This window comes from Epinephelus moara, chromosome 4 (assembly GCF_006386435.1).
Source record: "Epinephelus moara isolate mb chromosome 4, YSFRI_EMoa_1.0, whole genome shotgun sequence".
Lineage (NCBI taxonomy): Eukaryota > Metazoa > Chordata > Actinopteri > Perciformes > Serranidae > Epinephelus > Epinephelus moara.
In genome coordinates, this window is record NC_065509.1 from 13398523 (window position 1) to 13423722 (window position 25200).

Sequence of the window (25200 nt, forward strand, 5' to 3'; positions counted from 1 at the left end):
AACAACAACAACAACATAACATGTAATCCTTATTTCTGCAAGATGAAAGTATCCAGGTGCTTGAGTTTATGATGCTGTTAAAATTAAGTGGCTACCTTCATAAAGCTGGTGGTCTGTTCTGGATGCAGCAGACACACGCGCAGCTTGTTGCCTCTGTATGGCATCTCTAGCATGTCAAACGCCAGCGCCTCGGGGACTGCGAGCACCACAGCAAGCAGCCAGATCAGAGTCACCTCCACTGCTTTCCACAGAGGGATCCCAAGTTAGTTCAGACCTATTTAGACAACTTTGTATGTCTGAACTAAACTGAAAATAGAATTAAATAAAATGCTTATATGTTACAGCTACAACAGTAACTGAAACCTAAAGTAGAAAAAAGGGTGAATTACAAATGGGAGAAAATTGCTGCAGTGCTGGCCACAGCTATGGTGGCTAAGACGTTTCAAATGTAAATGCAAACTCGAAGAGAAAACAAACAAACAGACAAAACCATTAACAGAAAACACAAATGTAAAAGTTTGTGTTGTGGCTTTTGCATTTGTGTTTTTTTATTAATGGGCTTGTATTTTTCGAATTTGCAAAGTATCTTAGATATTCATTCAAAATGTCTCTGCCACTGTATAAATCTTTTTTTCACTGAATCATAAATTGAAATTTCTGTTGAGTGACACTCATCAAAAGCGCTGAGCAACCTAACTTTACCATGAATCAGTCTTAATATTGCTGCCTGCATGTACAGGTACAACTTAGGTTGCATTCACCTTATTGGCTAACGTTAACTAAATTAAGTAATGCTAGCTGCTGGGTAGTTAGATTTATTATGGCTCAACATAAGATGCCAGAGTGCATAGATGTGAAAATATAAAGACACTGAACAACACTGTTCATTTGTAACAATCACATAGCAATAGTAATCATAGTTAGCTACCAAACAACGTTTCACTTACTTCTCAACAAACAGGGAAGAACTTTCCTCTTCCAGGTGTGCAATAATAGTCCACCGGCAATGAGGCTCTAGCGAAAGCTCAGTCAGGAACACAATACTTTTCATTCTCAAGCTGTAAGTTTTTTCTCACCATGCCATTCACCCCTTGCACATATGCTCACACACTATCTCTTGGTGTCATTGTCTGGGTAGGTTAATTGAGTCATCAGCTGAGACACAACCAACCAATAAGACAGTGTCAAGCCTTCTCTGTCAGCCTATCATCTTTCTGCTCCTCATTTTAAATGTGGTTCTTTCTCTGCTGTAGTTCTTTCTTGCTGTAGTCGTGCGCGCCCTTCATCTCTTCATCACCACCTAGCCTTCATAGATTCATCAGCCAAATCTGCCTCAGCAGTCAGCAGCCTCAGAGTCATCAGCCACCACCAGGGTCTGGACTCCATGGCNAGCAGTCAGCAGCCTCAGAGTCATCAGCCACCACCAGTGTCTGGACTCCATGGGGGGATTTATCCTGCTGCTTGATCACAAAATATCTCCCTCTGGTATCCAAGCGCCAACAACTTCTGTTAAATCTTAATCAGCACAAATCCTAAATATTATCTTTACTTCATTATTTTGTCTCTCCTGTCAACATCCATTGATGCTTACTTCCATAGTCATTTTGGATTTATGTTTTCTGTTAATGTCCTCATTGTGTTTTTCAAATTTGCAAAACATTTTGGATGTGCAGCTTGTACAAAATGGCTTGGCAAATGTATAAAAACCTTTATTTCACTGAACCATAAATTGAAAACGACACACAAATGTTTAATTTTTTTTGTGTTGAAAGTGTTGATGACCTAATGTTACCATAAATCAGTCCTAATATCACTGTCTCCATATAGCCTACAGGAACAGCTTGGGTTACATCTGATTGGGTAACGGTGGCTGAATAAAATAATGCTAGTGTCTGTATGGTTAGATTCATATTAGTCTGACATTAGATGCCAGAGTACATAAATATATGAAATATAAGGACTTTAGCTAGCGAACTTCACTTACTTCTCAAACGAGCATGAACTTTGCTCTTCCATACGTGTAGGCACTAATAGTCGGCCCAACAACCTCAGTTGAGGCTCTCTTCTGTTGTGGTTTTGCATTTGTTTTTGCCATTAATGCCCAAATTTGGGTTTCATTTGAAAGATTTTGGCCACCATACACACCCCATTTAGTGATGTCAGGTGTTAATCATGAGCAGTCAAGGGCAAAACACCTGCGGTTACATCATTAATTAGGATGTTGCATGGTGTGCAACATATGAAAGTATGAACCTGTCCTGTCCTGATTCAGTGATTACCCTTGAGGGGACTCTTTCAATGTGCATACAGGTGTTTAAGTAGTGTTTTAAGATGAAGAATGTGCAGCTATCCTTGAAGAAGCACTATGATTCATGCTCAGGTCCAGCAGAGGGCTCCAGAGTATGTGTTTCTGCTCTTCAGGTCTGAGGAGGGAGTAAACAGAGGGGCTCTGAAGTTATTTTCCCTTTTCCCCTCAGTCTGTGAGGATGGAGCTGCAAATCTAAACAGGGCAATTGGAGCCTGCAGAGTTCCTACTGAGCCCCTCACCAAAACTCACTGATCTCTCCGGCCCCTGCAGATCAGACCATCCCGTCAGCACACTATGAAACTCTGGTTTGTGCTTTGCCTGGCACTGCTCTGGGTGGAGCTCCAAAATGGTGAGTAAAGTCTCCACATCTGTCTCGTAGATTTATGATTGAAGCAAAATCACTGTTATTTTAATCACGAAAACTTGGAGTGTAACCTGGTGGTAGATAATCTGAGGTTGTGTAAATACTGGCAGGGGCTCTGTCTCTGTGATGGGTGAAATGGGAATAGGAGGTGGATTCAAAAAGAAGTAAATGTCATTCACATAAGGCAAAGACAAACACTTCATCTGCCATCATCCTGTATATCTTCAGGCGTACACTGCAACTAATCTGCTATGTTTAGATTTTCTATAATGCATGTAAATTGTAAATGTTTGCATAAGAGTTGTGTGAAGTTGTGTGTGAGATTTTGCAAAGTATTTCTGCAGACCAACTCAAACCAGCTGCATCTGAGGCATGCAGCAGGCGTTTTTAATTAACTGGCCTTTACTGCTGACCTTTTCTTGAAGTTCTCATTAATGCTGCACGCAAGAATAAAACAACAAACCCTGAAAGTCTACACTACAGACGGTTCATTTGTTTCTTGTCCTTAATGCTTTACATGTTCTGTGCCCGCTGAGAGATACAGAGCACGCAGCTGAAAGAGAGGCTGCAGGTTCTGGACATTTTGTGCCAGTAATAATGATTTCACACTTCCTGTTCAACTGTTGTCACAGCTGGAGGAAACACAAAGAGTAGTTCTCTGGACGGGCCCACTGAACACCAGTCTGGACCCTCGTACAGTGCCGCAACAGATGATTCTGTGACCTATCTGTGTTGTCTTCATTATCTTTGCTCTTGCCTCTAACTCACCCTCCTCCCTCTGTGTATCCAGGCGACTGCCAACAAGTCAAGCGGAGAAAAGATGTAGGAGAGAACCGCATCCGTCCAGATAGGAAGCAGTTGAAGGTGCGACACCCCAGATTAAAAGATGGAGGAGGGAAAGGTCAGTCCCTGTTGACCCAGGTTTTAGATAAGGGACGCTTCTTGCGCCTGGGCCAGAGCACAAACCTGACTCCTGGGAAGAACATCGAGCTGCGCTGCAAAGGCAATTCTATCGGCTGGTCATACCCGACTTACCTGGACACCTTCAACGACTCACGCCTCAGGTGCTGGATCACACGTCAGCTGTTTGTCATGCTATACGTTGATATGATTGTGAAAGTCTTATATTTTTGTTTCCCGCCTCCAGCATCAAGCAGAGTGACAAGTACAGTCAGCTGATCTTGACGTCGCCCTCTGCTGCTGACACGGGGCCCTACAGCTGCTGGGTAATAGTGTGTGATGGCACAGAGTGTGAGAAGGACCACGAACGCAGCTATGTCTCATACATCTATTTCACAGGTGATTCACAGGATACCATAGCACACTGCATTTACATTAGCATTTAAAAAAATCAAAAATTAGCAATAAGGTATTAGGCCTAAATGTCACTTCTGACTTTAATTGATGGTTAATAAACCATTATTATATATATATATTATATTCATTAATGCTTTATTATCAGTGATAAGATCAGTAATATGGCATCACAATGCAGAAGTAGAAACAAACTTTAAGGTTGCCAAGGTGAGAGCCCACACTTACACAAAGCCCCCCTTTATTAGCTTTAAAGCTGCACTAATCAATATTTTTATGTTGACAATGAATCAAATGACTGAGCCCGGTCTCACTCCGAAGTCATCGAAATCCAGCGCTTGGCCAGTGATTTGCGCCGTCAGAAACCAATGAAAAAGGCGTCCTTTAATGTTCCTGGCGGCATCAGGGGGAAACATGGCGGGACCAGGACGAAGATTACGGTGGTGAAAGTCCAAGTAGTGTGGGTGGGAGGGGCGGTGGATGGGTCCAGCAAACACAGACTTTCACGTGAGAGAGTGGTGGTCGCGTCCCATAAGATTCTAAACCCAAACCCTGTTCTTTTTTCCTATCCACGTGTTTTTGCTGCCTAAACCTAACCATGTGCGTGACCAAAACGTCAATATGTGACGAGGTCGGTGTGAAAATGTGTTGAATGACTATGTGTAATGTAAAAGGTGTTGCTCAAAGTGATGAACCCACAGAGAAATACCACCTGCTAATGCAGTTTCCCCTCTGCTTGTTGGACCATTTTACCATCTTTCAGCTCATTGTTTCAGTCTTTCGCCTCCCCTTACTGTTTTGGTTCACTCTCACCGCTCTTATCAACTTTGTATTCAGCCACTTCGGGCAACTGTTTTCAGCAAATAAACAAAAGACAGATAACACAAATAGAAAGACAAAGCTAGCAGCTAGCTGGCTAAAGAGACATATTTCCCCCATGAGTTGATGGAGACCAAAACAGAGCTAAAAGGAGAGTGAACATAGCATTTACATTTCCCAAGTGGTCAGAAACACAACTACAAATTAATGATGATGTTGCTTTGTGTCTGCTGAATGTGTAAATTGGATATTTTCTTGCCAACATGTTCACTTGTCAGTTTTATGGTGGTCTTACAGTATGCTAGTGTTGTGTTTATAGTCAGTCCTGTCTCCAATGAGGAAATGTTGTTAATTAACTGATCTGGCAAGTCGCAAAAATGATGCGAATGACTGTATCAGCAAAATGTTCCCTGACGATGTATATCAGTTGTTTTCCACCCAAAATAGGCAGTTCTAGAATATAATATCCACTCATAGTGACTACAGCATTATTTTTTTTAATTAACATTTAACCAAAATCACAATCTTTCCCAAAGGTGCATTTGTTGTCTAAACCTAAGACTAGTATTTTTTTGTTGCCAAAACAAGAGTCGGAACATGAACTCTGGTTTTGATTTCAAGGTCCTGCACTTGTACGCCCACCATCCCTCCCAACCACCTCCCTCTGAAGCCTACGCAGGACATGAATTGCAGTGTTTTGTAATCCAGGCAGTGATTATGTTGCCACAACAATGTAATTAAGAAAGTAGTACACAAAACATATTTTTGAGGAGACAAGGTTGTTACAGTTTGTTCTTTTGCTGCAAAGTGGCCAAAAAAGTAATTTATTGCAGGTTTAACGAGTGCTTATCAGTTGTTGGTTGTTCTCAGTCTGTGGTTGGAATTTAATTTTATTTTTTTCCATCTGAGGCAAATTATGATTTGTGATATTAGGCTTTATAAATAAAATTGAACTGAATTGGAATAAAAAGATGCAGGCAGTTGGATTTCTATGACATAAAGTGGGCCAGGTCTGTTGTAGAGCATCTGCACTCATGTCTGACAGTTACACATGTAGGCTATCTTATTTGACTGTCTGACGTGTGTCCCTCTAAACAGACAAAGACAACCTCTTCGTTCCCTCTACCATCCACTTCGAGATTGTGTACCTGCGCCTGGACAGGCCCGCTGTGGTGCCGTGCCGTGTGACCGACCCACAGGCCAAGGTGTCCCTGCACAGAGAAGTCCCTCCAGAGGAGATCATAGCCAACGGAACGCAGGTGACCTATGACCCCACCAAGGGGTTTGTCCTGCAGAACCCCAGCCCAGAGCATCAGGGGGTCTTCTACTGCAAGGCTGTGACCAAGGGCACCCCTCAGATCTCCACTAAGTACCAGCTGCTCTATGTGGAGGGTAAGGACGCAGCAGTCACACTTCAATATGATCAAGAACACAGTAACATGTAGTGATGCTGCTCCTGGTGCGGGATCAGTAACCATTTTTTTCCTGTGCCTTTAACTGTCAAACATAACCATGTAACTTGTCACTGTATTGATTAAAAGCACCAAGAACCACTGTGAGAGGCAGTTTCACAAAGTCATGAGTCAAGTGCTGGTTACTTAGCTTCATCAGCTTCCAGGAAAAGGTTGTATTTCAGAGTTGTCAAAAGCCTCCTCTTTCCTCGCCGCTGAGCTCGGCTTATGTGGACGTTTGCCAGCTGAAATGGAAACACAGTCTGGATTTTGCAAATGGGAGGATATGAATTTATAAAATGGAAATTGTGTGTGGTTTAGGTAAAGTAAGCTGCCATGGCGTGTTTGACTGGCAGATGGAGAGAAATAGACTTTGGACTGGTGACAGAGGTTTAACTGTATAAATACCATCAAGCTTTCATCTATAACTGCCATAAGCTGCTTACTGTTTCTTGTTGACAGTTCCTAGCGGGGCACCATTTGTGAGCCTTGAATATTCTCCAGAGTCGGTGAGAGGAGGCGACAACGTCAATCTGACGTGCACAGTGCTGGGGGAGCCGGAGGTGGACGTGAGCTTCACCTGGTCTTATCCTGGTCAGGTAAGAGGGCAGCTCGGCTTAAAACCAAAAATCCAAACTGATTAAGGTTGAAAACCAACAAATCACAACCTTCGCTTGTACATGTCAGTTCACTTCAATTGGACTGTCCCGACAGAGACATTTATTTTGTAACCAGGAGAATAGAACCAACACTATATATAGTTGACAGCATTCTTACATATGGGGTCTCAAGTGTGACCATAGACTATATAAAAGAAGTAGACTTCGCTTCCTGGTCTTAAAAGTGAAGCCAACGCAGAAGTGCTGTAATCCTGCAGTCTTTCTAATGGCCAGCAGGGGGCGACTCCACTGGTTGCAAATAGAAGTCTGATTGTATAGAGGTCAATGAGATAATGACCCTACCTCTCACTTGATTTATTACCTCAGTAAACATTTTCCTAATGTGTATACAGGCTCAGTCACTAGTTTTAAGTCATCTTCCGTACAACATGATGTTCATTTTGTGAATTATGGTCCCATTTAGAGTAAAATAGATGATAAATTAGGATATACTTTGGGGCACAGCCACCCTGTGATTGACAGTTTGCTCCCGTGAAGGCCTGTCAATCAGGATAGAGGCTTATTAATATGCACCCTCTCCAGCTCCCCCTTTGGTCTGAATATGGTCACTACTGGCTCCAAAGAACCAAGATGGCGACGGTCAAAATGCCAAACTCAAAACCTTAAAATGGCAGTCCGCAAACCAGTGGGTGACGTCACAGTGGTGACGTCTACTTCTTTTATACAGTCTGAGTGTGATACTTTGTCAGTAGTACATAATAATTAGTTAATGCCTGCGTCTTCAACAGGGAGTTCACGACCCTTAGGGGGTCCTCAGTTACTGCAGGGGGTTCGCCAACTTAGTGTTGGATGATTTAAGTCTGAATATTTTTTTTCTCAAAAATTAATATATAGCTACATATATCTGAAAATACACTTTAACATTAATCCAACATATTATTACATATTTATATGTATAACCCCTCTGTGCAGAGTTTGCGTGTTCTCCCTATGTCAGCGTGGGTTTTCTCTGGGTACTCCAGCTTCCTCCCACAGTCCAGACATGTAGGCTAACTTAACTGGTGACTAAATTGCCCGTAGGTGTGAATGTGAGCGTAAATAGTCGTCTGTCTCTATGTGTCTGCCCAGTGATTCTCTGGTGACCTGTCCAGGGTGTACCCCACCTCTCGCCCAATGTCAGCTGGGATAGGCTCCAGCCCCCCTGTGGCCCCTAACAGGATAAGCGGTTACAGAAAATAACTTAATGAATGTATATGAGATAAATCTGCCTATTAAGACATAACAAAATACAACATTTAATTTACAGTACACAACATTTATGAAAGGCTGTTACCTTTGAATCTTTGTGCAATCACTTGAGCTAGCTAGCACTAAATCACTGTGCAGCACTTGTTCGTAATAGCGAGGTGAACAAGTTAACCAGCCAACCAACCACCATGACAGCGCTTTAAAAATCCTTTACTGTGGACACAAGTTGTCTCCTTCACTGAAATGTTGAAAGCATGTGCACACCGGGAGGTTTCAAGTTTCCACATCACACATGTGTAGGTTGCATATTTGGCTTCCAAACAAGTTGTGATGTCACAAGAACCAGCTGGTACATCCAGGTGTTAAACTCAGATTTCAGACAAACTTTCCCCCCTCAGCAGATGAATGTGAAAACAAACTCTGCACAGAGAAGCTCAAACACTCAAGTGAGATCATAGTTAGAAAAACACATTTACACATGGCCTGACTGTCACCAACAAATAACAGAATGGTGGTAAGTCTTTGTTTTATTGTTCAGGGCCACCGCCCAGTTCACATCCAGACTTCCTGGAGGCTGGTTAACAGAGGTATGAGCCACACCACGCGGGTCACCCAGAGCGTCATGACTGTGGAAGACATGGAAACCATCGACTTTGGGAACTACATCTGTAAAGCCAAAAACCAGCACGGTGAGACAATTGTGACGACCGACATCATCTCCAAATAGCCCCGGCAGCAGAGCCTGTGTTACGTTTGATGTCAGTGTGTTGCTGAGATATAACTGGAACACACCAACCAGTGAGACCTGATGACATCGTCATGTATATACATTAATATGGGTGTATTTTTAGTTTGCAGATTGTGATAACATAATAAAGATTTGCTACTTCTTTTGTTTTCTGTCTTATTTGGGAATGATCCAAAACAAGTTGTATTTGTGCAGAGGCTTTACTCTTCCTCTGACTCAAAGCCCAAGGAGAGGTTTAATTTAGCAGCAGGACAATGAGCCCACACATGAACCCAAAATATCTGAAGTCCAAAGAACAAGGAGTGTTGACCTGCAAGGCTTTTTCCTCCACAGTCACCAGACCTCAAGTCTACTGAGTGTATCTGGAAACATTTGATAAGAGAAAAGCCAAAACTGTCTGACAGCAAGGTGTAGGTTTTAGATTTCCAAACTCTGCAAAAAGTTGAATGAATGCCAAGAGAAAACTGTAACTCAGATGAGTGCTGCATTTATCAAACACTGAGATTTTGATTTGTAAATAAATGTTAACTTTAAAGGTAATTAACAAATGAAACTAGAGTTGTGGCTGGTGGAGTCAGATTTTCTGGGCCTCTCTGTGACAGGGACAACACCCTGCTGTTGTAAACCCTGGCACTCTGCTGTGTTGGACACATAATCAAACATCACATTTAGCCTTCATGTTATATTGAGATGAAATAATGATGCTGGAAAAGCGAGCAGCAGCCGTCAGAGACCTTCTCTGGCTTTGTAGCATGTTGTGAAGAGGAGAATCTGGTTTAAAGCTGAGCTGTGTGCCAGGCTGACGTCCTAATGCACTCCGTATGTGGAATGTGATCTGCGGGCCCAGAACTTATTTCGGCCCAACGCAACACTTGCTGCAGTTTCCACTTTGTTGAATAGTTGCTGGTTGTTATGATTTTGGAATCCACGTTAGCTTAGCCTGTGAATGTTTGTGGTTTAGAAAACATTTAAGTATATTAGACTCAAACACAACAGTCACAAGGCTGAGCTGATACCTGCTGAGTTCCAGGAAAAACTGAATTCCTATAATATACTTCTGAATAAGGTCACCACAAGTAGTTTCATCTGCTGTGAGTCAGAATATGAAGATCACAGTTATATATCTTGACTTTGCTTTATACAAGACTTTATTAATTGCATATTTCAAACAGGGTCAACAAACCAATAATATCAATTCCACATAAATTACTCTTTTTGAGACACTGCGGCCTCTGACATGTACATTAAAGCCTCTACTGGTCAACTCTCCGCAAAGACCCCAACTTTAAAGCTGCATTTGGAGGGTTCAGTAAGGGGTGATCACCAAGACTCAAACACATGCACAAAGACTTGGATTGGTCCCTTGGTCAAACAAACAAATGTGAAAAAAAAAAAACATGTTTGAGGCCACAGATGAAACTTTAACTGACAGCCCAGGTGTAAAAAATTCCAACCTTTAAAAAAAAAAAAAGTAACCTCAAAGAAACTCGGAACATAGAGGGAGGCTTGTACAGCCCTGATGTACTGACTAGCAGCAGGGTTTTAGTAATATGACAAACTGGCTGTGACTCCTGCAGAGTTAGCTGCGAGAAATGGTGCAGGAATCCCACGGAAGCAATTTCATATTTCATGCGTACTTCAAATAAAATGCGCTCTAAGGAGTGTTGTCTGTATTCACAGCTACTCTGAATTCAGACTTTCCATGGCTGTGGTCTCCAGAGACACAAAGAAGCCCTCACTCACACAACAGGGCTATGTCTGCACGTGTTGATATGCATGCATGTGTGCATCTTTTACTGCATGTGCTGTGTATGTGCGCTGAGCCTCAGGACAGACAAGCCTCTGACAACAAGTAACAAAAATAGTGTATCATATAGAAGTCCTGAGATTTCCTTTCCCCCCCATTTATAGTATCAGACGTGAAAGGCAAACCAACAAGGCGACCTCGCTTATTAAGTGCTTCTGTGCAACTGTTTTTTTTTCTTTTTCTTTAATACAGTCTGTAGCATGTCTGTACAGAAAGTGTGAGAGTTCATCCGATCCTGAAAGAGCCAAAGTCGGGCTGTTGTGTTGCTAAGCGAACAGGAAACAAACATGGCTCTTAATTCCAGAGGGATAACTCAAAAGAGAGGGAGTGCTTCCTGGAAGCAGGGGCCCATCGTTATCTGGGTGAGACAGGAGGGCTGGAGAACATGCCAGAGCTGCGAGGTGACTGGAGGCTGAAGGAGTGGGAGGGTGAGGTGGAGGTGGGGGACACCTTGCGGGGGCTACTCAGGTCTCCGTTGTGGAGCTTCCACATCAGCTCCTCGTTCTCCATCGACAGGCGCTTGTTCACCTTGGACTCCTTCTGAAGGGACTCCTGCAGCACCGCCTGCTCTGTTGACAGCTGTCTGTAATGCATCAATACAACAGACAAGTTAGGAATGCTCTAAAGAACAAATGTTCACAGACACACATATATCAAATCTAATTACTAAGAGTATATACTTGTGATTTGATTAAATAAACTTAAAACCTACAATTACGGCCTCCACAAACCAGTTAAGTTGCATTAAAAATTTACATCCATGTCAGTGAAAACTCAGATGCCTCACACACACATCTTAAACCCGGCAGCACAGAAACTGGAGTACATAGTGTATTTGGTGAGGACAGTGTGTTTGGGACTCCGTCACATTAAACTACAGTGCCCATATTTATCACAGGAAGTTGTCACCCAGTGCAACTGCAGGATGCAGGTCGATACCACAGCGCAGCATGTTCTTAATTGAATGCGGCCTTTCAAAAGTTCAGTGAAGCATGAGGAGTCTGAATTGAGGCGGATGGTTCGATGCTTCAAAGTCTGGTTTCCATCACTACAGATGAGTTCGAACTGTGAGCTCTTACCTTGACAGTGCATAATGTCTTTCCATTCGGGCTTTCAGGTCCTCATTCTCCTGCTGGACCTTCTTAAGGCTCTCATCCAACTTTACATTTTTCTCTGTCTGGAAAGACAAAAACAACAACACATGAATTCCTCAATCATTCTGTTGGTTCCTTTTTAATGATCATGATCATCTGCCTCAGGTCTCACCAGTTTTTCTATCTCCATCAGCTTCTTTTCCTGCTGGTGGAGCTGATTGTTTTTGATATCCAGCACCACTTTGAGACTCTCCAACTCCTGCTCCAGATACAGCGTGTGGGAGTCCTTCTGTGGGGCAAATAAGTGCCAAGATGTTAAGGGACTGTTAAAGACTTTAAATATGAGTACAGCCAGCGTCATAAATGTCATGTGGCCATAAATCCAGAACCATACAACAGAGGGCGCCATGCATCATTTACAAATTAATCATTGCTCCAGACTCACAGAAGCAATGAAACTCTGGATGTTAAGGTGTCATACACATTGACATAAAAAATATAAACATGTAAATAATGTGTTCTGCATGAAGGCATTGTTTAAACTAACAGTCCCTTTTTAGCTACAAGTGGCCAATATGTAATATTGAGCTGTTGCTAATGCTGCTCTAATTATTAATAGCAGATGAGGAGTGGCAGGGTGATGTGAGGTAGTTACCTTAATGACTCTACTGTGCCAGGGCAGAATGCTGAGTGCATGTGGCAGCTACTTAACACTGATGAGGAGTGGCATCCTCACTGTGCAACAGCACTCTGGGAAAATTAAAATCTACACCCTGAGCAGAGAGGGAGGGCGGTATTGTGTAGGGGAGGGAATCTCCAGGCACCTCATGATTCGATTAAGATTCAGTGGAGAATGATCTGATTATCAAACGATTATTGATGCATCAAAGTTTTTGTTAATTTTAAACAAACCGTACCATATTTGTAATTACCCATGATTTAATAAAACAGATGAGTTTATGTATATACAGTGTGCCTCTTGTCTAGGTCCCTTATCCCTTCGACTTCCCTGAAGCCCAAATGCCTCCACAGGCTAGCTTTTAAACCAGGAAGTGCCAGTCAGATTGTATCCATCTGTGGTTGCTCACACCAACCCACTGTGATATTTTTATGTCACTGTAGTGTCCAGTGTTTGCATACTGTAGTTATTTCATCTGAAATAGTATGCAGTTAATGTACTGTTGAACATTAAATGGTCCTCAGTCTTTTTATTTTGAAATGTTAACCACATTAATTAATGAATTAATTCATTTGAAGCACCTCAAGTCTCCTGCCTGTATGAGAATCACATGAAGGGGAGGTTGTGTGTTATGAACATCTCCAGCAGTGGAGAGCAGCCTCTCTTGCCCAGGAAGAAAGCCAAGATGCTGAGCGGGCCTGGCGCAGGGTTTTTGAGGTGAAACAGGCTAAACACAGATTTATTGGCCCTCATTTATCAATCTAGTGTACAAACCAGAGCAGATCTGAGTGCAGAAATCATGCAACGATAGGGTTCAGGTGTGATTCATGAAACATTCTTATCTCGCTGATCACAGTGTAGCAATGATTGGGCGTTGATAAATGTAGTGGCTGAAAAAAAGCTGACATTTAAATATCTCACCCCAATATGTTCTTGGCTTAGAGGCCTTGCTCCTAGAGTTTCAACATAGAGAGGTGTAACACGAGGTAAAAATGCTGGCGTCCCAGGACCAATTTAACCAAATGGTTCTATCTCAATGATTTTACAAAATATAAATATTTGACTTAAAATACTTAGATGTCAGTTAGAATAAGATTTCATGACAATTTTCCGACTCGGTCAGATTTACTGATGTTTAACTGTAGCCTCCACTCACGTTCACATAGATAAGTGACGGGCTTTTCGTACATTAGGGTCATTGTCTTCACCAGAGAGGTGTTTTAAGTTGTTTAATGCTACAATGAGCGTCTCGCTGGTCTCGTTTGTTAACACTGCTGACAGTTGCTCTGCTCAATTAATCTTAGTTTCTAGGTGATGGCGAAGAAGGTATTCACTACTCACTTCACGTTCGCCTCACAACTGTAATTACTTAGTCATTAAAATCAAATATGCTTGCAACATCCACCTTTCATGAAGATGAATAACAAGTTAACTCCAGTGTGTGTGTCACCTGGGTGCTGCACTGCTCTCACTGTTGGACTCCGCCTCCTTTGTTCTGTCAACATCACGTTATTAACAAATATTTAGATAACTGATTATTGACACTTGTGAATCGGTGCCAAGTCATCCATATCTGCATTGAGAGTTTAACCCACTCCTGTTCAAATTGTTTTATATGGTAAAAAATGGTTATTCAACCTAATAGAGTCATAGAAAAATAAGGTCTCTGAAGAAAACGTGTGCTGATTTTTGTTTCTGTTAGTAGTTTATATTTCTGGTAATCATTGGCTTCATAGTTTTGCCATCTTTTGCTCAAGGGCAGGCAACACTGGAGTCATGAGATGTTTTAAAGTGGAGCTCTGCTATAATAAGCACAAGATAAGAGTACCTGACTCTTTTCGGCCAGCTGTTTCCTCCTGTTCTCTTCTGCAGTTAGCTTCTCAATTAGAGCGTTGTTCTCCACAGTCAGCTCTTCAATCCGTCCCTGTGGATATACGCAGCACAACACAGTCGCTGAGTACCACACTGGTTCATCAGTCCATGAGATGACATGCATTGTTTGTGAATTGTTTTAATAAAAGGGAAAAGCAGGTCGAGCTTACAGACAGAGCAGCTCCTGTCTCTTTCAAAGTTTTTTCCAAAGACTGCAGCTCCTCACTGTGGACTTTGTTGAGCTCTAAAAGGTTTACAGGTAATATGACATCAGAAAATATCTCAGAAAACTCAGACTGTAAAAGATAGCTCAGGGATAATCACAATATATAAACCCACACACACACATTGGTTAACTGAGGTAGAACATCAAAAGTTAAAATACACCAGACACTTTCTCAGCTTGAGTCAGCTTCGTTATTTCAGTCAAATACTGTTCACTCACCTTCCAGTGACTTTTCATACTTCTGTTTAATAGCCTGCAGCTGCTCTGTGTGGCTGCTCTCTAGTTCCAGCTTCATGGATTCATGATTGGATTTAAGTTCTCCAATCTTTTAAGAGAACACAGGATAGACTTCATTATTGACCACAGCATTACTGATCTTACTAAGAACTGTACTGCATTAAGCTGTTTTACAGTTATTTTCTCACAAAGCAAAGAGAAGTTCAAACAAACACTGGCATTTTAAAACGTTATCGCATCAAGGATTACACTGACAGAATATTGACAAAGAACACCCCACCCTCCACAGGTGTCTGAGCCTTTACAGAGGGCAGTTTTCCATTAAATGCATATAATAATAGAAGAGCTTATAAATGACACGGCAGGATACTCAGAAGAAAGTAAATCCTCCTGCACAAATGATTACAATCTATTATACAAATCATAATTAAAAAGGTGAGCAGGAACACACCTGCTGTTGCATGAGAGTCTTGCACTTGTCAGTTTCCTCCTGGTAGGTGAGGTGGGCCTTGTCCCACTCAGCCTGGTAGTAGGCCTGTAGTCTCTCCTCCAGCTCTGCCAGGTCCTGTTGGTGCTGCTCCTGCAGTTTTTGCAGTGCATCCTCCAGAGCGACACGCAACTCATCCTTCTCCTTCTCTAGCCGTTCAGAGGATTGGATGGAGGAAACTGAAAATCACAAACAGAAAGGTTGTATTTTATCTTGTTAAGAGGGTGACAGAACATTTGCATGGTGTTTGGTGACTGTATGCAGCTGTGTAGACTGTAATATTCATTAAAATAGGGCAGAGGAAAAATGTTATTAGTAACTGCTTGTGTAAGAAATGTGATATGTCCACTGAGGAACTCCGTTCAGCAAAGTTCTCCTGTGATGTAAATGTGTGACACTAGATGAGCTCCAAAAAGGAATGGAAAAAGTGACTTTCAAGGGGAGGTTCCTCATGCACTTGACTGCATATGCCAACTACACTGCAGTTATTTATAGGCAGATGAAGTTATGTTACAAGTCTCTTTATTCTTTTACAATATCTTGACGTCTGTAACACAATAGACAGATTTCTTCAATCAGGAACGCCTTTCTTTCCTCCACAGCTGCTAATTTGCCATTTTTAAGTTTGCGCAATTGGTGGCTTTTGTTCTTGTGCTGGAAACCAGTCTCACTATTTCCCAACTGTTTCCATCTTCGAGTGTTTATATCTGATCTGGAGTGGGCGACAGTGACCAACTCCATGCCCTGTCTCCAGTTTAAGTGCTTGTGCTCAAACACTGTTGATACCCAGCAGCTGGCGTTGCCTGCCGAGTTAACTTCAACTCACTAGTGAAGTCACACTCAAGGTGTACGGTAAGAAACGCAGCTGTGCAGAACAAGAGCATCTACTGCTGTGTTAAGCAGGTGATTTGCTCTTAAAGGTTTGGTCTCAAATACATGGTAGGACAATAAACTATAACTACTTAGAATTTGACATAATCGATGACTTCAGTAGGGGGCGTAAAATAATATTGAACCCAGATGTTACTCTGCTTTGCTACAAAATACGTGGCAGGTACACTCACTGCTCTCACAAACCATCAGGGCACAATAAAGGTACATGCACTGTTCCCTCATCAAAGTTATCTTACAGTTTAATATCCAGTTCTAAAACACACACTGGGGGGCACGGCACAATATTATAATAGTCATAATGTTTTTTGTTTTTTTTTGCACATATGCTGTATGTTTACTGGCTCACACTATCTGCATTGAGGGTTACAATTTAAGTGATGTCAGACAACTCTGTCACAGACAAACAGTCTCAAATCATGTTGATTATAATGTGTAGTCCTGCTGCTGTCTGAAGGTAAATGAAAAGTTGGTGTTTTTGCACAGCTAAAAACTGAGCAACTGTATAAAGGAACACTGCACTGCATGAAGATTCACCTTACCAAGAGTGGAATAATGGCAGCACATCCAGGAACAGTGGCCAAGCTAACATAGGGACTATCTATCAGGCTTTGGCATGTACAGCTCAACAAACAGAGTCCAGCACTGTGCTACCATGTGTAACAGAGATCTGGTCATATGAGCCTTTCTGGTCCAAATCCACCCCACAAAAACACCTCATGGCTCATATGGGGGAGGGTCCAGTTAATCTAAAGTTAGCTGCATTTTGGCCCACACTCAGCAGGGTGATGGGGTTTGAAGTGTCACAGATGGTGAAAAAGGCAGATCCCTCTTAGATATAACTTTACGTGTGAGGAATGATAAAAGGAGGTGTGGTTGTATCACAGTTTTGGCTGTGGCCCAAGACTGTAATTTATTGCTGTAGAAGGAGTGAGATCACCGTGGAAGCAGGCAGGGACACAGTCTGAGGAAGGAATGAACCAAAAGCGAACTTGTAAGAATGCGTCCGGAACTTTCAAACATCTTTTACTGCACAGAATACAAAAGGTCCATTGGAGGTCAGTGAATGTCTCACAGTCACCCTGAAGTGAAGAATGTGTTAAAGCGCAGATACAACAGTGCTCAGCGTATAAGAGCGGTCATGTGGCAGTCTCGAGGCTGTGACAGAGGGGAGGAGCCACAACACTACTGCTGCCTCAAGTCAGAGGGATGAAAACTGGTGTGTGAGGTTGCCCGTAAGTGCCGAGCTATTCTGTGTGACAGCACTTAGGCTGGACAGAAGATGAGTTATTGTTCCTTAGCCTTCACAAGGCCTCAGGTGGTGTGGCATTCCACCACTGGAAGCCCTTCCTGTGTAGGATCAGAGGTCAGCGTGTAACTCCCTGGGGACTGACACCACTCTACTGTGTGATACGTATGTGATTTTCAGACGAGGAAAAAGCAATTAACAAGTGGAGGAAAAAAACACGGGGGATATCTATGTGATGGGTAAAAGCAAACAAGACTAAGTCGTCCCCTGCATACAGAAATGCTAATATTTCATTCATGAGGCAGTTTTTACACACCAGTTCCACCAAATAAGAATAGTTAACCCATCACAGTACAAACTAACTATAAGCAACTATAACTATAACTATAACTATAAAATACAGATTAGATTAAGCTGCATGACTGTCAGTCCGGAGGAATTTGTGCAGTGTACGAGTGACTAAACTTATCAATGCAGAATAATGCCCAACATACGTTAAAGACGACACAATTAAAGCAACAATGACCCAGATCAATAACTGCATTAGATCACAGAAACAAAATAAGTGAACCAAACAACCCAATAGACATGATGATAAAAACAAACATAGCAAAACCCAATTGTCCTCATTATCTAAACAGATCCAGAATTTTTATCTAAACTGAACAATCAAAATGCTAAAAATACACCGGAAAGAGGAACTAAAACCAGACCCTGTACCAGAAGGGTGCATTTTGGTACTAACAACACTAAATACAACTGGTGTGTGAATAAAGTGATCTAACTTACCCAGCTCTCCTCGAAGGTTGACCAGCTCCTGGGACAGATCCCTGCACTGCTTTGTGGCTACATCACGCTGCGGAGAAAAAAATGTAAACAGTCATGCACATTAAGATGTCACAGCAGTTTTTGTAGCTTAAATCCTAACATTTAAGTTAAAAAAGGAGCAATGTCAGCATTATGAATTTGAGAGGTTATTTACTATTAGACTAAAAGGTTCTGTCGGGGAAACACCCTGACACATAACCATCTAATGAAGACAGGTTTCCCTTCCAGGATATTGTGTTCGACTGCCAAATGCGAATATAGTGACAGTACCAGAGCAACAAGGGAAGGAGGAAAAACAGACATTCAAGTCATGTTTTCAGTCTTTGCACATGCTATCAGCCTAACTCCTTTACTTCTCCCTTTCTGACTCAGTTCTGCAGAGGAGGCTGCGCTGTAGCTGCAGTGCTCCTCCAGACTTCAAACTGACGCATCCAAATTCAAAACAGTTTACCTCCTGTTTAATACCTTTCTTTAAAAAATAATGACTCACATAAACAGCCTGACATACTAACATGACACAGCGTACATTATTCAATTATGAACCTAAGACAGAGTAGCCAAGTAAGACAAGCCGAATATGACTTCAGTGATCAGTTTACAAAAGCAAATAGAGTCCACCCTGTCCTGCTGTACCCTAGATCTGCATCTATTCCTCACTGCAGAGTAGAACAATGTAGAAGCCAGTTACCCTCTCTGCAGCGCAGGGAGCACTAAGGCACGATTTGCTGCCAGAACAGCCCATGATCCAGCCTCAGCCTGAGGCTTGGGTGCCGGAGTCTCCCCCCCCTGCAGCTGTGGAGACCCAGTACTCCAGGATAAACAGTGGTCCAGGTGGACGCACCACCTCCACACACCTCCTCCCAGACTGCTCTGACTACATCTGAGGCAGGACTGAAAAAGCCGCTTCACTGGCTGTGGTGAGTGACTGCAGAGTGCATTACCGTATTACACCTAAAAAAAAACAAAACAAAAGGGGCAGGCTACAGTGTGCACAAGAACAGCCTCCTCATCGGTGAGGTGAGGTCACTTTAAGACAGCACTGAAGGCAGCCGGAGTGGAGCAAACGGATAATTTGTACAGAGCTGCCTGACATCAGGCTGATGGAGCAGGACTTGTGCTGTGCAGTGACCTTCCCAGGGGATACACGGAGAGGCTTCATTACCACCATCCCCCACCACTCATCCAAAACTACATTAAATCATCCCCTCAGCCCTCTGCATCACTACCTTACAATCTGCTGTGCAGCTACAGGCTTCATGGGTACAATCTCTCTGTTACAAGATGATATCATGCTGAGACAGATCACATTTCCAGCTTCTGTGTGAGCACGAGTCTTTACAGTCAATGTATAGAAAGGCTGCAACTCACAGTTATTTTTATTGTTGAGTAATGTGCTGATTATTTTCTTGATTAATGAATTGTTTGGTCAATAACATGTCAGAAAATGGAGAAAAATGTTGATTAGCAGTATGTGTCAATTTAAAATATATATGTGCAGAAAATTACAGGTATATCCAAATCATTTATAATTAATCATTTATCTTTTTGAGCATAATAATTTAGCACAATAACTGTCACTTTTCAGCCCTATACTCATGATGTATAAAACCTTATCATTAGTCTAATAGTTGCTATTACATATGTCTATGTTTGGCTCTGCACATTTTTGTCATTTTAACTTGATATCCAGTTTCTCAGCTGATAGAGCCTATGTAAGTCTAAGGGACATCTAGCCGGGTACAAAGAGTAGACACGTCCCCAGTGTATATCAATATGATACCATGTCAGGTGTAGAATAACACTTGATGGGAGACTAAGATCAATGACTAATTGCTTCAGATCAAGTTACAAGTTCCAAGAAATCCTGTGAATATCAAAAAGCCAGCGAAGTAAAGCGAGATTCTTAATCCTGTTTCTAGTTATATAGGAATGTGCTTGCATTCCTACACTGAAATGCAACGTGTTTCACAGCATTTTCTCTGAGAGAAGGTATTTCAAACCAGGTCCAGTTCTTACACACTCCATCCAAACAGATGATAAGAAACAGTGCTCAGCCCTCACTTAGTGTTTGGCTGCTCTTCATAACCATATCAAGTCAACAGCTGGGACATTCTCACACTATGCTGGTAAGGACCTGCCTCCTATTCTTGGTCTGATGAGTAGCCACCAGATTCCATTGCACACTACATGCACACAGACTCATAAAGTAAAACACCTAACACACAAATCTGTATTTTTGTCTACTAACTCGACATTTTGTTATCAAATTAAAGTTCTGTGTGTTATAGATACTGTAGGTATTAATGTCCACTGGAATCACTGGTTCCAGTGGACAGGGTGAAATGAAACAGGACACGCTGTGGTTAAAGTTGAGACAACTGTTTTTTTTTGTGAGAGAGGAACAAACATGTTGTGTTTTTAATATTTGTTGATGTAATCAGTTTCACAACCCTGCCACCCAAACATGACACATGAGTCAAGCATCAGTGACTAAAGATCACAAACTGTGCCCTAAATACCAGCTGTCACGTTACACGGGCCAGCATCTGATACATTTAAACACATTTTCTCTAGCTTTGTTTTGTATGTATATATTCATCAGTGAATACTCAATACTATTCTAAAAAAAGTGGGCTACAACAGGCTTCCTAATGCCTGGAATGTACACCCAAGTTACAACAGGCAAAAAAGATGGCTCCTACACATCTGAAGAGCAAATGTCAAAATAACTTAGACACCTGACTGCATAATCAGAATACCTTTGCTTTTCCACCCTCATGGCAGCAGGGACTAAGACACAACAGTACACACTGCAGCTCACTGAGGCTAAAATTGGACTGATAGGAGCTCTGTCACAACTGCAACTATCCAGAGCAATGCCACAAGGGATCTGTATGGTGTCAAACTCTGGAGTAAGGCAGGAGTAAAGGGAGGTGCTGTAATCTAGGCCAAAGGAAATAAACGCATGAGTGGCTTTCTGTAGCAGCAATGGTTTACTTTTCTGAAATAGTTCTCAGCTGCTGAGCGCTCAAGCGCACCACCACTTTAACACATTTGTTAAATTCTCGTCAACAAACACCTTCTTGGTACACTGTTTTTTCACTTCCTCCTGAGTCCCTGTGGTTCTTTGTGACACATACAGTAGCACACGGCTTGCAAACAACAGCTTGTTTAGAACTTAAGAACTGATGGAGTCACCAGCCGCTTCTTTTCACTTCATGGCAGCAATGAACCAGGAGGAGTCACTACAGCAGCAAGCATTTGATCCCTCACCCACACCCCCTGCTTATTTGTGTGTGATCAAACACTCTGCCAAGCTGAAAGCGCCACAGCTACAGTGTGGTTTGAAATAGGGTCACTACTGTAGTGTTCTTCCTCTGCACCACCCTGATGCCCTGTAAGTCTACTGTATCTGCAGTACAGGGATGCTAAACTGAATAAAGATTTGTGTGTTCGAGCCAAGTTATTTTTACAACCTCATACTGTACATGTACATTAATGAATTTGGCCTCAACATCCTGTGCTGATGTGTTAGAGGAGTAGCAACAATATCAGATAAGGTCCAGTGAATTGCAAAGCAATGATGGCAAATTTCCAGCGGCCTCTTGAGAAAGTCCTGGCAGACCTGATGTCTGTCCCTTATGCCACTGAATCAAGCCTCATTTGATTAGGACATAAAAATGTTTTACAAACATAAAGTAAGAAAAGAAAAAAGCAAACAACTCAGTAACTATATTAACCTTGGCTCATCAGGTGTTTCTACAATTATTGCCCAAATATTTCAGTGTGCTGGTTAAATGCTGCTAATGTTTGACAAAGGTCAATGCAACAGGCATTTACTGAATGAATTTGTGAATTCAAAACAAGATAAAACATCAAGAATGAGATGAAAATGAAAAACAAAGTTACTTGATAGCGACATCTCAACACTAACACACCTCGTACTGTATTTATGAAATAGAGATGAGTCAAAACATTGAGTGGTGTAATCCTATTTGTATGGTCATACAAATTAAAGAAGCCACTAAATATCATCATATGCCCTTTAATCAACTTTTATTTGGATAATGCATTCCAGTTGTTTCTCTCAATCAACACATACGGTGTGAAAGCTTTGACAAGGACACCTCTAAAGTTAACCAGAGAGACTAAAATAGCTTGTGACATTTTATGTGCTCAAACAGGGTAACAGTATATCTGATTTTTCCTCTGTGTTCACAGGAAAACATGGATATAAATATTTACTAAGTTCATTGGGCCAATTTAATTTAATTTTATAATTCACTCATATTAGCCTGTAGGGCTTGTGAGCAAATACACTTAGAGTCCAGCTCCACATCATAAATTTGCTTTGATAACAGCTAATGAGGGAGTATGGTGGTTGGGGTCGGGTGGAGAGTAGCTGATAGGATAAGCCTGTTTGTACTGCACTGTGGGGAAGATTAATCCCTTGGGGCATCCAGTTCCTGGAAGCCAGTAACATGCCACCACTATTAAAACAGATCCAAAACAAACAGCCAGTTTAAACATCTATATTTTAAAGGCTTACAGGGTCATGCTTCCCTACCTCAAAAACCTAAGAATCTATGAAAGGTACACGTCGGTAGAACTCAAATATTCATGGCATGCTTCTGGGTTGCAACCACAACGAGTTCAGGTCTTCTGTTAAAATCTTAAGAAGAACATGCTGCAGCAGAATCATGCTGCAATATCAATTCATTTTTAACAGGGACTGAATCTCTCTTTGATCCGAAACTGCTTCAGTTGTTAAATGGATGACAGCAACAGGACTGTTTTGTGTTGGACAGCTTCCAAGAAGTCTTTGTGTGCAGCCCCTAATACCCTTACAATTACCCCCCCCCCCCCCCCCCAATGCTGTCGCTGTAAATAGAAATGCCATTTTGTTTGCCTTGTATCAACACAGGATTTGATGTTGCAACACTTGTTGTTATGTCATAAGGATAAATTTAGACTGTGTGTACAACAACACAAATTGAAAAATATGAGACAAAAAGACGAGATCTTAAAGGAATCTGAGATTAAGATGATCCTTCTTTTACCCCAGACATTTTAGCTCTGTTGGCATTTGTGTTTCACCAGCGTATGGCTGTTTTTTTATCTCTGTATTAAAGCAATACACATATTTCTTGTACACTGTTTAACCTCAGCTTTCTATACAAATTATGTAAAATGGAAAAATGGCCTGACATATTTTGTGATACCTTCTTTATACTGAGTGACCTTGTGATAATATGGTAATGTGAGCCACACTCTGATTACAGCTGCATAATTGATCCAATACCAACAATCACAAACTGAACCAGGCCAGTGATCTCCAGAGGTGTGATGATTACCAACAGCAAACACAACAAGACACAGCATAACATGCAACTGATCTTTTATATTTCAACACCTCTCCATATTTTTCTCTGAATTAAAGGGTGGTGTGGCTACAAAATGTTGCAATTGTGCCATATGCTTCATTATTTTCTCTCTATCGAATTATTTGCCAGTATAAATATCCAAGAGTCTACTATATAATTAATAATAACTATATAATTAGAAAAACTAATTTCCCATCATAAATAAAATTTTAATACCTCAGTCAAAGCTTGCTGCAAGACGACAGCGACAGCCTCAAATCCACGGTTACTAGCTGCCAGGAGGTCTCTGAACTGCTGGATGCCCTCATCCTTTCTCCCTTCCTCGCCGACACTTGCTGGCACCACATCTGCAGGTCCACTACGCTGGCTTGGTTGGGACGCTTGCTGCTGAGGGTGCTGCTGGCGGGAGCTGGCCTTGGGTTTGTTCTTGTCCACTGTGAAAGAACACGGTTTGAGTGTCGTGACAACGTTGATCATCATCATACCCCCCTCCATAACCGCTACAGCTGGTCTGACAGCAGCACCACCCGCCCTAGATGCTCATGTCAGGGTCACAGATGCAGCAAAGCTCTAGTGTCAAAGTGCTGGATATTTTCTGCAGTCTAGAACTGTTCTGTCCAATCAGTCAGTCTGATGGTTCCCAGTGCTGCTCCTCCGACAGTCCAGACGTAAAAATGGATCCTCTGAATGCAATCAGTTCTCCATATCCTAATTCAATCTAGTGCCGTGCAGACACTGGTCACCAAGGACAACTTATTTTAGCGAGCCAGTGCTACTGTAGCTTTGATTTACATCAGTTTTATAAATACATCACCCCCACACAACAGCTACCATCAATCCTACAGATGAAAAACACTTTGTTTACTCTGCTACATCAATGAGACGTCAGAAGAGTGGAACACTAAACAGACAAACTCACTGCCACAGAGTGTTACAAGAGGAAAGAAAGGGATTTAACATTGATATTGGATACCTGTGTGCTTCTTTGAAAGCAGTTTGTTGACTGGGAGACTGTAGTGAGTGTTATGTAACACAGTAGTGAGGATATCCTGAGACACATGGGGAATACCAACGAGTGGAATATACTGTACCACTAGTGGCCTGTGGGGATACTCACTCAACTGTTTGCTGTTTTAGATGACAGCTGTTGAAGCCAATTAGGATAACAAACAACGAATTTTGACAGAGTTGGAAGTGAGTTTGGAACAGCAAAAAGGTGCTGTAGTTGAATCCACTCAAGGGCACTCTCTTACCACTGTGTAGGCATGATCCCTGTCCATGAGGTGTTAATAATAATTTCCTTTCCGAACCATAAGACCTTTAGCATATTCAAGTTAAATTTAGATGCACCGCACAGGGTATCATTTTAGAGCATCATAACATCCCAGAATAACACCAGCATGTAACTGTGGGATATAGACATCTTTCTGAGCAAAATCATGCTGCATTACTTGGGTGCTTTCCAAAGTAAGACCCAACAGTTTCTATTGGCAGTGAGGAGAAGGTATTTCATCTAACAAGAGGAAATATCTTCTCTGCCTACTGTAGACAGCTGATCCAGGAGCTGCGGAACA

At 41.9% G+C, this 25200-nt stretch overlaps 2 protein-coding genes across 4 annotated transcripts in view; one reads left to right on the plus strand and one right to left on the minus strand.

The window, feature by feature from the left end:
• Positions 1 to 2477: 2477 nt before the first annotated feature.
• pdgfrl (platelet-derived growth factor receptor-like) lies at positions 2478 to 9014 on the plus strand. Its single transcript, XM_050042341.1, has 6 exons — positions 2478 to 2657; positions 3463 to 3736; positions 3820 to 3971; positions 5904 to 6197; positions 6719 to 6855; positions 8663 to 9014. Exons 1-6 carry the CDS (start codon positions 2603 to 2605, stop codon positions 8849 to 8851), a joined length of 1101 nt encoding a protein of 366 aa, XP_049898298.1. The 5' UTR covers positions 2478 to 2602; the 3' UTR covers positions 8852 to 9014.
• A 988-nt stretch (positions 9015 to 10002) lies between these two features.
• mtus1a (microtubule associated tumor suppressor 1a) overlaps positions 10003 to 25200 on the minus strand; it is a 30834-nt gene continuing 15636 nt past the window's right edge. For 2 of the 3 annotated variants that reach the window (XM_050042733.1, XM_050042734.1), the window contains 9 exons: positions 23843 to 24060; positions 18204 to 18270; positions 15239 to 15453; positions 14770 to 14875; positions 14495 to 14568; positions 14281 to 14376; positions 11946 to 12059; positions 11759 to 11856; positions 10003 to 11262 (listed from right to left, as the gene is read on the minus strand). In XM_050042733.1, the coding sequence (XP_049898690.1) occupies positions 11034 to 11262; positions 11759 to 11856; positions 11946 to 12059; positions 14281 to 14376; positions 14495 to 14568; positions 14770 to 14875; positions 15239 to 15453; positions 18204 to 18270; positions 23843 to 24060 (1217 nt within the window). In that variant the 3' untranslated portion in view covers positions 10003 to 11033. Of the gene's footprint in view, positions 11263 to 11758; positions 11857 to 11945; positions 12063 to 14280; positions 14377 to 14494; positions 14569 to 14769; positions 14876 to 15238; positions 15454 to 18203; positions 18271 to 23842; positions 24061 to 25200 lie in introns of all 3 variants that reach the window. The other variant, XM_050042732.1, reaches the window with a different exon arrangement.